Source organism: Equus asinus, chromosome 21, assembly GCF_041296235.1.
Source record: "Equus asinus isolate D_3611 breed Donkey chromosome 21, EquAss-T2T_v2, whole genome shotgun sequence".
NCBI lineage: Eukaryota > Metazoa > Chordata > Mammalia > Perissodactyla > Equidae > Equus > Equus asinus.
This window is the reverse complement of record NC_091810.1, coordinates 67,835,511-67,847,970: the sequence shown is the minus strand read 5'-3', so window position 1 is coordinate 67,847,970 and position 12,460 is coordinate 67,835,511. Positions and strand designations below refer to the sequence as shown.

General features: G+C 42.3%; 1 protein-coding gene across 7 annotated transcripts in view; it reads right to left on the bottom strand.

The window, feature by feature from the left end:
- NEK10 (NIMA related kinase 10) overlaps positions 1-12,460 on the bottom strand; it is a 214,473-nt gene that overhangs the window by 169,394 nt on the left and 32,619 nt on the right. For all 7 annotated transcript variants that reach the window (XM_044754603.2, XM_044754604.2, XM_014840925.3 and 4 more), the window contains one exon: positions 6,889-6,973. In XM_044754603.2, coding sequence (XP_044610538.2) covers positions 6,889-6,973 — 85 coding nt within the window. The remainder of the gene's footprint in view (positions 1-6,888; positions 6,974-12,460) is intronic.

Below are 12,460 nucleotides of genomic sequence, written 5' to 3'. Positions count from 1 at the left end.
ATTGTTTTGTTTTCCATATTTGTTGGCATATTCTTGTTAAGATTTTGACAGATTCAGTCTCTGTGGCTTGAAATAATTCTATCAGTATTCCATCTACCCCTGGTGACTTATTTCTTTCCAGTACTTTCAGGGAAGCTTTCACTTCACTTCCTAGAGTTACGCGTTCTTCCTTAGGAATCTCATTCAAAAGTATCTGTCCTCCTTTTGTCTCTTCTGTGTAGATCTCCAGTGGACTGTTTCCATCTTCCCTTTATTCTCTCCTGCTCAGATAGTGTGCTTCCTTGTTGGTCATTCGGTATTCCTAATCTAGGTTTAAATTTCCCTTTGATTTTTTGAATCTTCCAGAAGAGACCTCTCATTCTTCTTTTTTTATTGCTTTCTTCTCTCTCTTAGCATTGGCCATTATAGTAGTTCTCTTTATCTTTATGTGAGAGTTGCTGAAAAACTGCATTCAGGATTCTAACCCTGCTTTTGTCACCTTTTACTGTTGTTTCTCACATGTCCTTAACAATTTGTACTGTTTCTTCTGTTGTCCATCTCAATTTTTGTTTTTTCTATTTACTTCCAGGCATTGTCTTTGCACATTCTTCCTAATATTTCTGGTTTCAGTCCATAGTTCTTCTGGTTTTCGGTCATTAAGTTAAATAACGCAAATCTGTTGTTTACGTGGTCTTCAAATTCATTGGGAATAATGTTTACATTATATTTTGGCACTGCAATTCTTTTAGTGTTCTTCTTTAGCTTTACTCTGATATTTGATATCAACAGTTCATGGTCAGGACCACAATCTGCTCCTGGTCTTGTTTTGGCAGAGAGAATAAGCTTCTCCATCTCCTGCTTCCAATTACAGAGTCTACCTGATTTCTATATTGGTCATCTGGTGATGTCCATGTATACGTCGTCTGTTCGGTTGCTTGAAACGGATAGTACCAAACCCTGTTTATACTATGTTTTTCCCTCTACATATATACCTACGATAAAGTTTAAATTTTTTTTTTTGAGGAAGATTAGCCCTGAGCTAACTACTTTATATGTGGGACGCCTACTACAGCATGGCTTTTGCCAGGCGGTGCCGTGTCCACACCCGGGATCCAAACCGGCGAGCCCTGGGCCACCAAGAAGCAGAACGTGCAAACTTAACTGCTGCGCCACCGGGCCGGCCCCGATAAAGTTTAGTTTATAAATTAGGCACAGTAAGAGATTAACAACAATAACTAGTAATAAAGTTGGCTTTGGGGCCATCATTAAGTAAAATAAGGGTTACTTGAACACAAGCACCATGATACCCTGACAGTCGATCTGATAACCAAGATGGCTACTATGTGACTAATGGGCAGGTGGTATATACAGCATGAAAGGACAAAGGGATGATTCATGTCCTGGGTAGGAAGGAGTGGGACAGTATCAGATTTCATCACACTACTCTTAATGGCATACAATTTAAAACTTATGAATTGTTTATTTCTAGAATTTTCCATTTAATATTTTCAGACTGTGATTGACTGCAGGTAACTGAAACTACAGAAAGTAAAACTGCAGATAAGAGAGTAAATACTACTGTAATTAATATCAGCAATATGGGACTAAGTCAGTGTTTCCCAAACTATGTCCTGGGAATAATCATTTTATTTTGTGCAGTGGGTAGTACTAAGCATTCTGCAAAGAAAAGAATTTCATGGGGCCGACCCCATGGCCTAGTGGGTAAATTGAACACGCTCTGCTTTGGCAGCCTGGGTTCAGTTCCCAGCTGTGAACCTACACCACTCATTGGCAGCCATGCTGTGGCAACAACCTATATACAAAATAGATTGGCAACAGATGTTAGTTCAGGGCAAATCTTGTTCTCAGAAAAAAACAAAAAGAATTTCATGGTCAAATTCAAATTAGCTTAGGAAATGACAGGTTACCCAGAGTTTAACAAATTATTTTATTGTAGGACTCCTCAGAGCTTTTAATATGCTGTCATGCACTATAAATCTATAAGTTTCCAATGCAAGAACTAGTGTGCAGCTTTTCCTAAACATCATTCATCAAAGCACACCTTTTTTTTTACAGAATACCTAATTCCCGTGGAACACAGTTTGAGAAGCGCTGTTTTAAAGTATAGGAAGGGGAAAGAGGCTTTGTCGCTCAAAGAATTTGGTTGTTATGTACTCAAGAATTCACCCTTCATTTATTAAATAAACACTTTCCTGCATGCTCCTATGGAGACTGAGCAAGGCCAAGAGATTGCTCACAGACCCGTGGTCTTCCTTGTATTTCTTTCGGTTATAACGATGGGAGTGCTCTAACCTGAGAGGGTTGGCTGGGGAAAACCAAGCCCTCAAGATACGCACATCCCTGGGCTTAGCAGACCTGCTTACTGATCTGAAAAGCAAATACGACTGCATGCTTGAATTACACCAATGCCTCCTGCATGCCCTTTCAAACGTCAGCCTTCTCTCTCCGGTCACAGGCCAGAGGGTCACAAGACTGGGTGCTATACTTCTGAGCCTCATGACCTGGAGAAAGTCTCCCAGTCAATCTGAACTTCAGTTCAATGTGCAAAATGTGAGCAAATTTTCCTTGTTCTGCCTATTCCCTGAATTTTTCCTTATTTAAAAAATTGATACAACACTGATAAAAAGTATGTCTAAAAAAATGGAACACACACCAATGCGAACATGGGTGCTGTTAGTACACCACTATTTTTACCACAGCCTAAAATGTCAGAGCCATTAGACACTCTCATCCTAAAGCTACTAGGCAATTAGTCAGTGCTGACACGCTGCAGTGAGCCCTTCCCTCTGAATCACCAACATGATCACTCTACATCTCTGTTCAAAAACAATCCGTGCTTCCACACTGCTTCTTCTTTGATCTCCATTTTAAGGCCCTCTATGCACTGGCCTTTACTTATCTTTCCAGGTGTAATAGTAACTACTCTTCTAAGCAGCTTTGTATATTATATGTGTAGGGAGAGAGTAAAAGGGAGATAGAAGAGATGTTTCCAAAGTTTCCTACCTTGGAGTGTGGAGGAAAGGTAGTGCTTTTAAAAGAATTAGGGGTGGGTTCTGAAGGTTCAAGCTGAGAGAAGAAGTGAAGAGTTATTGAGCATAATGTGCTACAATGGTAGCTCTCAAACTCTTTGGTCTCTGTACTCCTTTACCCTCTTAAAAATTACTGAGAACTCCACAGAGCTTTTGTTTGTGTGGGTTATATCTATTATATCTATTTATAGATAAATTTGGGACTTAAAGGGAAAATTTTGATATTGGACATATGTTCCTGTGAGTAAAGAACAACAACAAAATGATAGTTGAAGGCAAGAACTTGGAAGATAGGGGAGAAGACGATAAAGAACTTTGGGAAGGTTAACATTTAGGAAGGCAGGATTAAAGAAAGGAATAAGGGCCAGCCCTGTGGTTGAGTGGTTAAAGTTCTGCGCGCTCCGCTTCGGCGGCCCAGGTGTGCGGGTTTGGATCCCATGCGTGGACACACTCCACTCATTGGCCATGCTATCCAAGCATTCCACATACAAAGTAGAGGAAGATTGACACAGATGTTAGCTCAGGGCTAATCTTCCTCAGCAAAAAAAAAGAGGAAGATTGGCAACAGATGTTAGCTCAAGGTGACTATTCCTCATCAAAAAAAAAAAAGAAAAGAGAAAAGAGACAGGTAAGTAATACAGAAAAAAAAAAACTGCTGAGGAAGAGCTAGAAGTTCTCAGGATCAGTGGAGGCAAACAGAAAATGTGGTACAGGGTGTGTGCTGCTAGAGAGGTTGAGGATGCGAGCGCTAAGATAAGGCCATCAGCTCAACCCTCTTTTTATCGTTGTTTCCAATGTAATTGTAGTTTAGGAGCTTTTAAAATTTTCTCTTTATCCTTGATAAGCAATGGGTTCACTATAATAAGTCCAGGTGGGCATTTATCTTTATCCTGCTTGGGACTCCGACTACATTTGAAATCTCAGAACAAATACCTTCCTTCAACTATGGAAAACTCTAAGCAATTATATCTTCAAAAGTGGCTTCTCTTTCCTTCCTTCAAGTCTTTTCCTGCTGAAATCCCCTTTAGCATATATTGAAGGCTCCGTACACTACTGGCAGGCAAGATCCAATCTACAAACCACCAGTTTGCAACCTCCAGGTCAAGGAATGACGACTGAAGCATGACACACTATGGTCTATTTCAATGGCTTCCAGAGAGAACCCTGTACACAGAATTCAGTGTGCAAGTTGTGCGATACATCAGTCCTCATAGAAAGGAAGTGGGTTCAGGAAACATAGCCTGGCCTTTCGAAAAATGCAGCATGAAGGTGAGGTGAAGATTTGAAGGGATATCTGAGCCAAGAAAGGGAACTTTTATGATAAGGCAAAATAGAAAGAGAAAGGGGGAAGCGTAAGCCTTGGCAAGGAGGTGGGATATTTCTTCTGAAACAAGAAGAGAAGTAAAGTTGCGTAATAATCCAGATAGTTCAAGCACCAAAGAGGAGAAAATAAGAGAGCTCCCACTGGGATGACTGCAGTTTTCCCTGTAAAACAGATGATGATGTAATCTGATGAGGACGACAGGGGCAGGGGGGTTTGGGTGTGAGAAGTGGAAGTGGGCTAGAACAGGGGCTGTGGATCCTGCAGTACCGATTCAACGAGGGAGGGAAGGAATGCCTAGCAATGGCGAAGCCACGCGGAGATTCACCGGCGTAAATCGTAATAGACCCCAGCATAGCTTTGTGACTCCGGCCAACAATTCTTGGCAACTCAGGATGTTAAACAACTGCCTGAGCACATGCTCTTCTTTATGGGAAGAGTTCCAGGAGGAGACATTCAGAGAGAATCCCCTTCTATGGAAAGACTGGAAATCCGGGGGAGATTTACTTTAACATGTGTTTTGGTCACAAAATCCCATAAACAGAAAGGTCAGTAAATTCTTTCCTTCAGAGAGCAGCACAATCAACCATGTCTCACTCCATCAAGAACTAGATTAAGAAAGGCAATACTTTAGATGGAGATCAGCAGTGTATGACACAATGCCATCAGTTTTCTGAACAAACAGAACATCTCTAAGGCAAATATTTTGCTAACTTCTATGAGTCAAAAAACTAGATCTCCTGCTAAAAATCCTCCTTCCTCCATGAATATTTTTATTTGTAATATGTATACAATGTTCTCATCCAAACTGAGACACACTGGATAATAAAAGAGGGTGCTATTAATAACTAGGAGGGAACGATTAGTACATACTGGGCTTGACCCAGGCAAAGTGGAGCATATGGTCCACACTCATTATATGTGATCCATACAGAATGGCAAATGGCAGCCCAGAAACACAGGGAACTCATAGTTCTGTGTGATTGGTCATAGGAAAGAAGGATGCTATCTGCCAAGAAAACTGAGCAACCAGGACAGAAAGTCATTTGGAGTATATGCCCTGAGTCAAATATTCAAAGGAGTGTGGTTAGCTAATTAAAATAACACAAAGCCAGCTTAGAATATAGAATGAGGAAGGGAGTGATTCACCTAAGGTAAAGATGTGGAGCCACCATGAATCCCAGAAACCTCAAATCAGAGCAGGCTCTGTAGCTAGCTAGTATTGAAACACTTTCTTTTAAAGTGCTAAGTTTGGAGAAGATGGTTATTGGGGGAATAAAAGGAAACACATTCTAACTCAAATAAGGATTCATCAATAAAATTGAATCCAAAATAAAAGATCTTCAAAGTAGTCTGAGCTTCCTAGAAGATTATCAGGACAGGGTATAACAGGAGATATTTCTTAGGAAAAAAAAAATCTGTGAAAATTACCGAAGCATGTATGAACAATAAGAAAGCTCTTTAGATATTTAACACGGGCAAGCAGAAACAGTAATGATCCAAAAGCAATCTTGAGGCTTTGGGGCAGTGGTTCTCAAACTGTGGTCCCCTGATTAACAGCTTCAGCATCACCTGGGAACTCGTTAGAGATGCAGATTTTCAGACTTGCTCCAACCCTGCTGAATCAGAAGCTGTGGGGAAATCTTTAAGTCCTCTAGGTGTTTCTGATGTACAAGAAAGTATTACAATCTCTGCTTTACGGAAGCAGCTATCCAGCAGCTGGGACTGGAAGGAATAATTTTCAAGGTCCAAGTGAGGTGTTAGATAAGTTTTGCTTTAGAGTTTTACCGCTAAAGCACTAAGTCCTTGCTACTCAATGTGTGGGCCATGAACCAGTGGCATTGGCAACCCCTGGAAGCTTGTTAGAAATGTAGAATCAGTATACACCTACTGAACCAGAATCTGCATTTACAAGATCCCCAGTTGATTCCTATGTACGCTAAAGTTTGATAAGCGCTAAACTAGAGGCAGCACATCCAACTAACTAGTGAGAAAGATTAGGGAAAGATTCTTGACCTCAGAAGCCTCATCTGAGACAAGTGGGAGGCCCCTTGCTCACATCTGACTCAGTCTTAGGCTCGACATTGGGAAGGGCATGGACTCTGGAGCAGCTGTTAAAGCTACAGGCCCCACATTTCCCACTGGCTGCCTCTGGAGCCCCTTGAGGAGGCCCCACTTGTCACTGTTGACTTTGACCTGGTGAGCCGCTTAGCCTTGAACACACATGAAGGTGTGGCCAAGTGTATACCACTCTGAACTGCCAATGGTTTAAAATGCCAGGTAGTATTGAAAACATGGACCAAGGTTCAATCTACTTAATCCCACTGGTAATATAGTAGAAATATACAGATTTTTTTGTCCCCATTAAATCACTTCTCTCATATCTTTTTAATAGAAGGTGAGATACTTCTCAGATTTGGAAGCTATTGAGCTGTGAGAGAAAAAGAAAGTGAACACGGTCTGCTTCAGAGAAAAGCCCACCACTTGTTCATTTGATCTTCATAACAAGTAAAAAATATTTTGTTTTTTCCAACCAACCTGATAACATGGATCCCTCATTAGTAGTCTCAGACAGATCAACACTCTCAGAAAATGAATAGATGGAGCTCGGTTAACCCACTCTCTGAAAGAAGAAAACAAGAGAACAAGTTTGTTCACATTTAAAAGCTCAATGTGACAGTTTATAAAGACTGTGAGACTATGAAGGAGAACGAGGCACGTATAAAGGAATAAGCATTAGTTTATTCCTAACTTAATCTGCAACAAGGACTTTTATTTGGTACCTGAACACTTGACTCATTTTAATTCACAACACATATAAACTGTCTTTATCACGACAAAGTGGAGGATCCCAAAATTGTTTCTCAGAGCTTGTAATGACTCAGTGCAGCCCCTGACCAAAACAAACAGCTAAAAGTTCCAACAGTTAGGTTCAACTTAATAAGAATTTATGGCCTACTAACTTAGTATCCATTTGGGGAAAAAAATACACATACGTTGAAAGAAAAATATTTTTAAGTCATTCTTAAATAACCACATTTACTTATTAAAGGGCATGTGCACCTGTAGATACTGAACTTCTCAAGCCTTGGAGTCAGATGGTGAGAAGGGGGAAGCCAAGCATGAGCGCCATCCTCAGCAAAGTGTGGGCTCAGCCTGATCAGGGAAGGCGGCTCTGCAGGGTGTGTCAAGCCTCGGAGATGTCCCACTAGGAGGCAAAGGGCCTTCAAACTCCCAAAACTGCTGTCCTTGGCTGAGGGCTGCAGGAGGGAGCGGGAACAAACGTTGGGCCGCTATTGTTCTCTGTGCCTGCAGGCAAAGTAGACTCAAGGAGCCAGAGGCCACACAAGCACTATTGGACAGAAAGCGCCAAAACAAAAAGAGGGGGGATCTGAGGGTTCTGGGCAAAACACCAACAACATCCTACAGCTCTGTCCCTAACAACATGCAAATATAGAGATTCATTGAAACTTCTGAAATCAAAGTAATAGTTAAGGGGGAAGTTGTACTAGGACAGAAACTGAAGACGCATTTACTAAAAATCAAGCACAGAGGTAACAAATGAAACTGGGCCTATTCAGAGAAAAAAAAAATTGCTTCAAACATTGAATACAACCAATGTCCAAAATATCATCAGCAGATTTCTGACGAAATATTTAACTTAAAGTATCACTTCACTGCCATCAAATGATAAATGTATGTACTCAAGGGAATTTGCAGAGGCTTTTAAATTACGATCCTTTGGCAAAGAATTATTTAGTCATATCCCTTTAAGGCTCTTTAAAATACGGACAATTGCAAGTTTGCTGTGTTGTTGAAGGAACCAGACAAGGCCTGAGTTCAGAGGAGGTCAGAGGGCCTTGCACCCAGTAGCTACTCAAATATGCATTGATGGACCAATTCTCTGATGTAAGCCAGAGTTATAAAGATAAGTACAGAGAGGTCATAGCGCAGACACCTCTTACTTAATGGATTTTAACTTAAGGGAGCAGAGTGTGTCAACACAGCACCCATCCACTTACATGATTTTATAAGCTCTCTGGTTAGCTCCAGAGGTAGGAAGTTTGGACAGGGACAGTCTGTATGCTTTGGCGACACTCACCATCCCTTCCCAGACCTGCTGGGCCACTGTGAGCAGTTTCTATTTCATAGCTAAGCTGCACTGTGTCCAGTTAGAGCTAGTAGTAAATGAATTCAAAATGTTAAAGCTTTTCAGTCGGCTCCCAATGTCACTGCGTAGACTATAGAGCATGCAAGACGCAAGTTGTCTTTCACACCAGTTGGTGAGGACACTTGTGCCCAAGGATTCAAGAAACAGGGCCCAGACTGAGACTGGAACCCACAGCTTCCTGAATGTCAGTCTGAGTTAGCATGTCTGAAACTGAGTTCATGATCTCCCCCACAACCTGAACTTTCCAGTCTTCCACCTGACCAGACCAAAACCCTTGGTGTTTTTCTTGCTTCCTCTGTTTCCCTCTCATCCTTCATCCAATCCCTCAACTTTTAAATCTACTCTAACTTAAAAACATCTCCCCAATCTGACCACTTCTCACTACCTCCTTCACTTTCACCCTGGTTCAAGCCACTATCATCTGTTGCTTTAGCTATTGGGAAAGCTGCCCATCTAGCACTGCTGCTTCCAACTTTGCCCCCTGCTTTACTCTTCTCACACCTGCCAAGGGGATCCTCTACAGACACAAGTCAATTCACATCACTCCTCTTCCCAAACTCTCCAATAGCTCTCATCTCACCCAAAGCAAAAGTGAGAGTCCTTATCGGGGCCCACAAGGCCCTGTAGGATCTGGCCTCCCCAGTGCACCTCCGACCTCACTCCTACCACTGCCCCTTACTCACTCCCTCCCAGCCACACTGACCTCCCTGCTATGCCTTCCACAAAGACCCTGCCATCACATGGGCTGAGCTAGGAGGTGGTGCCTACCATGCCTCCCATGACAGCCTTTCGTAATTTCTTAATATTGGAATCTCCCAAAGAATTAAAAAGATATTTTCTGACATGACATGAGGACAGTCACATCTAGTTGTTCTAACCAAATTGTCTTTCTTGGTACAGAAGCCGCCAACACAGTACAGACTGGACTCCTGAGGTGAGGACGGGGGGCTGGAACAAAAGGCGTTCCCTGCCAGGTGACATTTGTCTCACACTGCCCTCCAAGCCAGTCCAACAGTGGTGCTTAGTACAAATCTTAACAAAAACATAAAAGAAAAAGTGTCTGCTCGTTCCCACTTTGCAAAAAACACTGAGAAGGTAATGGTAGCTATTCCAGACTAGAATCTACATAATTTCTCCCACCCTCTCCCACTTCCACCTCCATCTGCACAGGTTGTACACCCAGGAAGGTTAGGATACTTTAAAGATCTGCCCCTCAGTCAAGGGGAGCATTTTCTTGAGCAGGGGTCCCCAGCCAATCCTTGCTTGACTTGTCCCATATTAATCCTTGGCCTTTGTGGTAGAATTCAGCTTTGTCTTCTCTATAGTCCTGAGAAATTCAACTCCCCCCGCCCCCAAGATCTGCACATCTCAAAGCTGAGTACACAAGACCCACTCTCCTCAATGAGAGAATGAACATCTGTGGTTACTGCCCCTAGAGGTGTCACCTCCCATCCCACCCCATGCCATGCACCATTCCTTCCATCTACTAAGACTTAGCTCATGGGAAGGAGGTTGGGAAATAGGCTTTTCCCATAGCCTTATATTCCCAGGGGGTTCCTTATAGATTCGAGCTCCCGGCAGAGACCTGGCTCTGTGGAGAGAAGTTGAGCATTATGCCCCAAGAGCTTCACTGGCTGAGAGTTACTCTGGCTGCCATCGCCAAGCTTCTGGCAGGAGCTGCCCACCACAGCCCTCCTCCAACCCAGGCACCAGGGCAGTGACATCTTTGCTATGGAGGCAAAGCTCAGTTTCTTCTGAAAATAAAGGCAGAATTCAACCCCCCCAGAGCAGCCAGCCAGGCAGAATTATCCAAGGCCACACTGGGAAGCGGTGTTACAGTTCATCCTGGCTTCTCTGCCCTGGGAAAAATATTGTAAATTTGAAATAAATTTTGCCTTTAAATCACCTAGGGGAACACTTGTAAGGATGTGGTTATTCTAAGGCTCCTATTACAGACAGGATATCTTTAATCTTTATAAATAGGGAGATGGCACAGGACCACTTTCCCTTTCAGGTGCTGGAGTTAGCTAAAGATAGCATGGAGCCTGAACTGTAGCGCAAAGATACTATATCCCAAAGATCTAACAGAAATAATGATCAAGTTGCAACAGCTGCTGACAACCTAATGCAGTTTAATCCTGATTGCTTTTCATTATTTAAGAGGAAAAGCCATGGGACATATTGAGAGATGATTCATGCTATAAATATGTGTGTACTTGGTATTTTTCCTGTTAACCATATACAATCTTCTTGAGGAAAGTTCATGACCTTCCTGATGTTTCTTCATATTAAAATAAATATGAAAAGTTTTTTCTGTTTCCTCCCCCTCTAAAAAGAAAAAGAAAGAAAATTCCAGAATAGTTGTCTTTCTTTTTTTTTTTTTTTACTATTAAAGGAGTGTAAATAAATGAAGCGTCCCAGAAAGGTCTCAGAGTTAAAAGTTCTGTTCCAGGCAATGGCATTTTTTTGTTTTGCAATTTTGGAACTGAAGCCCAAAGCAATTAATATTTCTACATCATTCTGGCCTCCGCTGTCGTTAATGTAAATAGAATTCCTGGTGTCTGCGTCCTCTGGCTTCTCCTCTCTGGGCGCTGACCTCTGAAGAAGCAGCTGTTCCCTCCTTGGCTCCCAGCCCTTACCGCCCCACAAGGACGCAGCACATCCGACGGAGCTCTGGTACTCAAGGGGAATGGTGCGTTCTGTAAGACGATATATCTCTGTTTGCCAAGAGTTGGGGGACTAGGAAACACACAACTTAGTGTGACCAGAGAATTACAGAGAATAATAGTGACAGACTGTAAAGATGGGTGCCTTCATTTTACTGAGTCAGCAACTGCAGCCTGGAGACACTGAGTGACCTGCCCAAGGCTGCACATAAGCAACAGAGCTGGGTGCCCAGCTCCTGGGCCAGCACTCTGCCATCCCTCCCCTCACCCAGGTCCTATAGGAGGGGACGACTGAAAAAGTGACTCTTCAAATATGTTTACTATGGGAAAGGAGTGTTCAACAGAGTGGCGAGGGGGTCCGTTGAGGCAGCTCTGAAAAACTTGTCTGTCTGCAAAGACAGTGTTTCCCCGGAGGATATGTCCCAATATAGTAGGCACACAGCCGCGGATTCATGAGCAGGCAAATATTTATCCCCTCTTGTGACTGAACTTTTGCCACTGCTTTCACAGGACTATTAATACATGGCAGCATGATCAGCTCCCACGGCCTTTGTCCATGACCACCTGCCATGACTTTCAGCATCAGATGCCACTTTCTGCTATCAATATAAAAGGAGAAGGAAAAATGGTACCACCAGAGACACAGTTTTGAAAAGAGAAAGGATAGTTGGGGTTTCACCTTCTTGCATAGGGGAAGAAACCAATACCTAATGTGAGAGCTCCATGTAAAAATCAGTCATGAAGCTGTAGTATTGAATATTGAATAAAGCTGCAAGTAAGATAAAGGAGAGTCAAATTGTCTGGGGTTAACTGAACCCAGGGGCTGATGCAAATGCCAGAGGTTACAACCTAGACCCCCATTTGTAACACGCTTCCCTCCGTCCCTCACTCAGAATAAGCAGTGTCTTCACAGCAGAGTGTTATCTAGTTTGCCCTATTCATGTTGTAGCGCTATTTTCATTAACACACAAAACAGCAACAAAAAAACTGCCACCTTTGACTAAACTTTAAAAGTGGGAGAATTCAAACCTGTTTCAAAATAAATATTAGCTCAAATTCATAGGACAGAGCCCCATTTTTTTGGATAGTTGAAAAAGTAAAATTCACATCAAAATAGACAAGCAAAATTAAAAGAAATAAGAATTCACGTGAAGAAATTAATTATAAATGAATATTCAAGGACTCTTTACTGACTGATTCCACTATTTTTAATGGGTTTTTGTTCTTCCTGTCTCCCATTAAACCTAGCCCAGAATGGACCTAATCAGAAGGC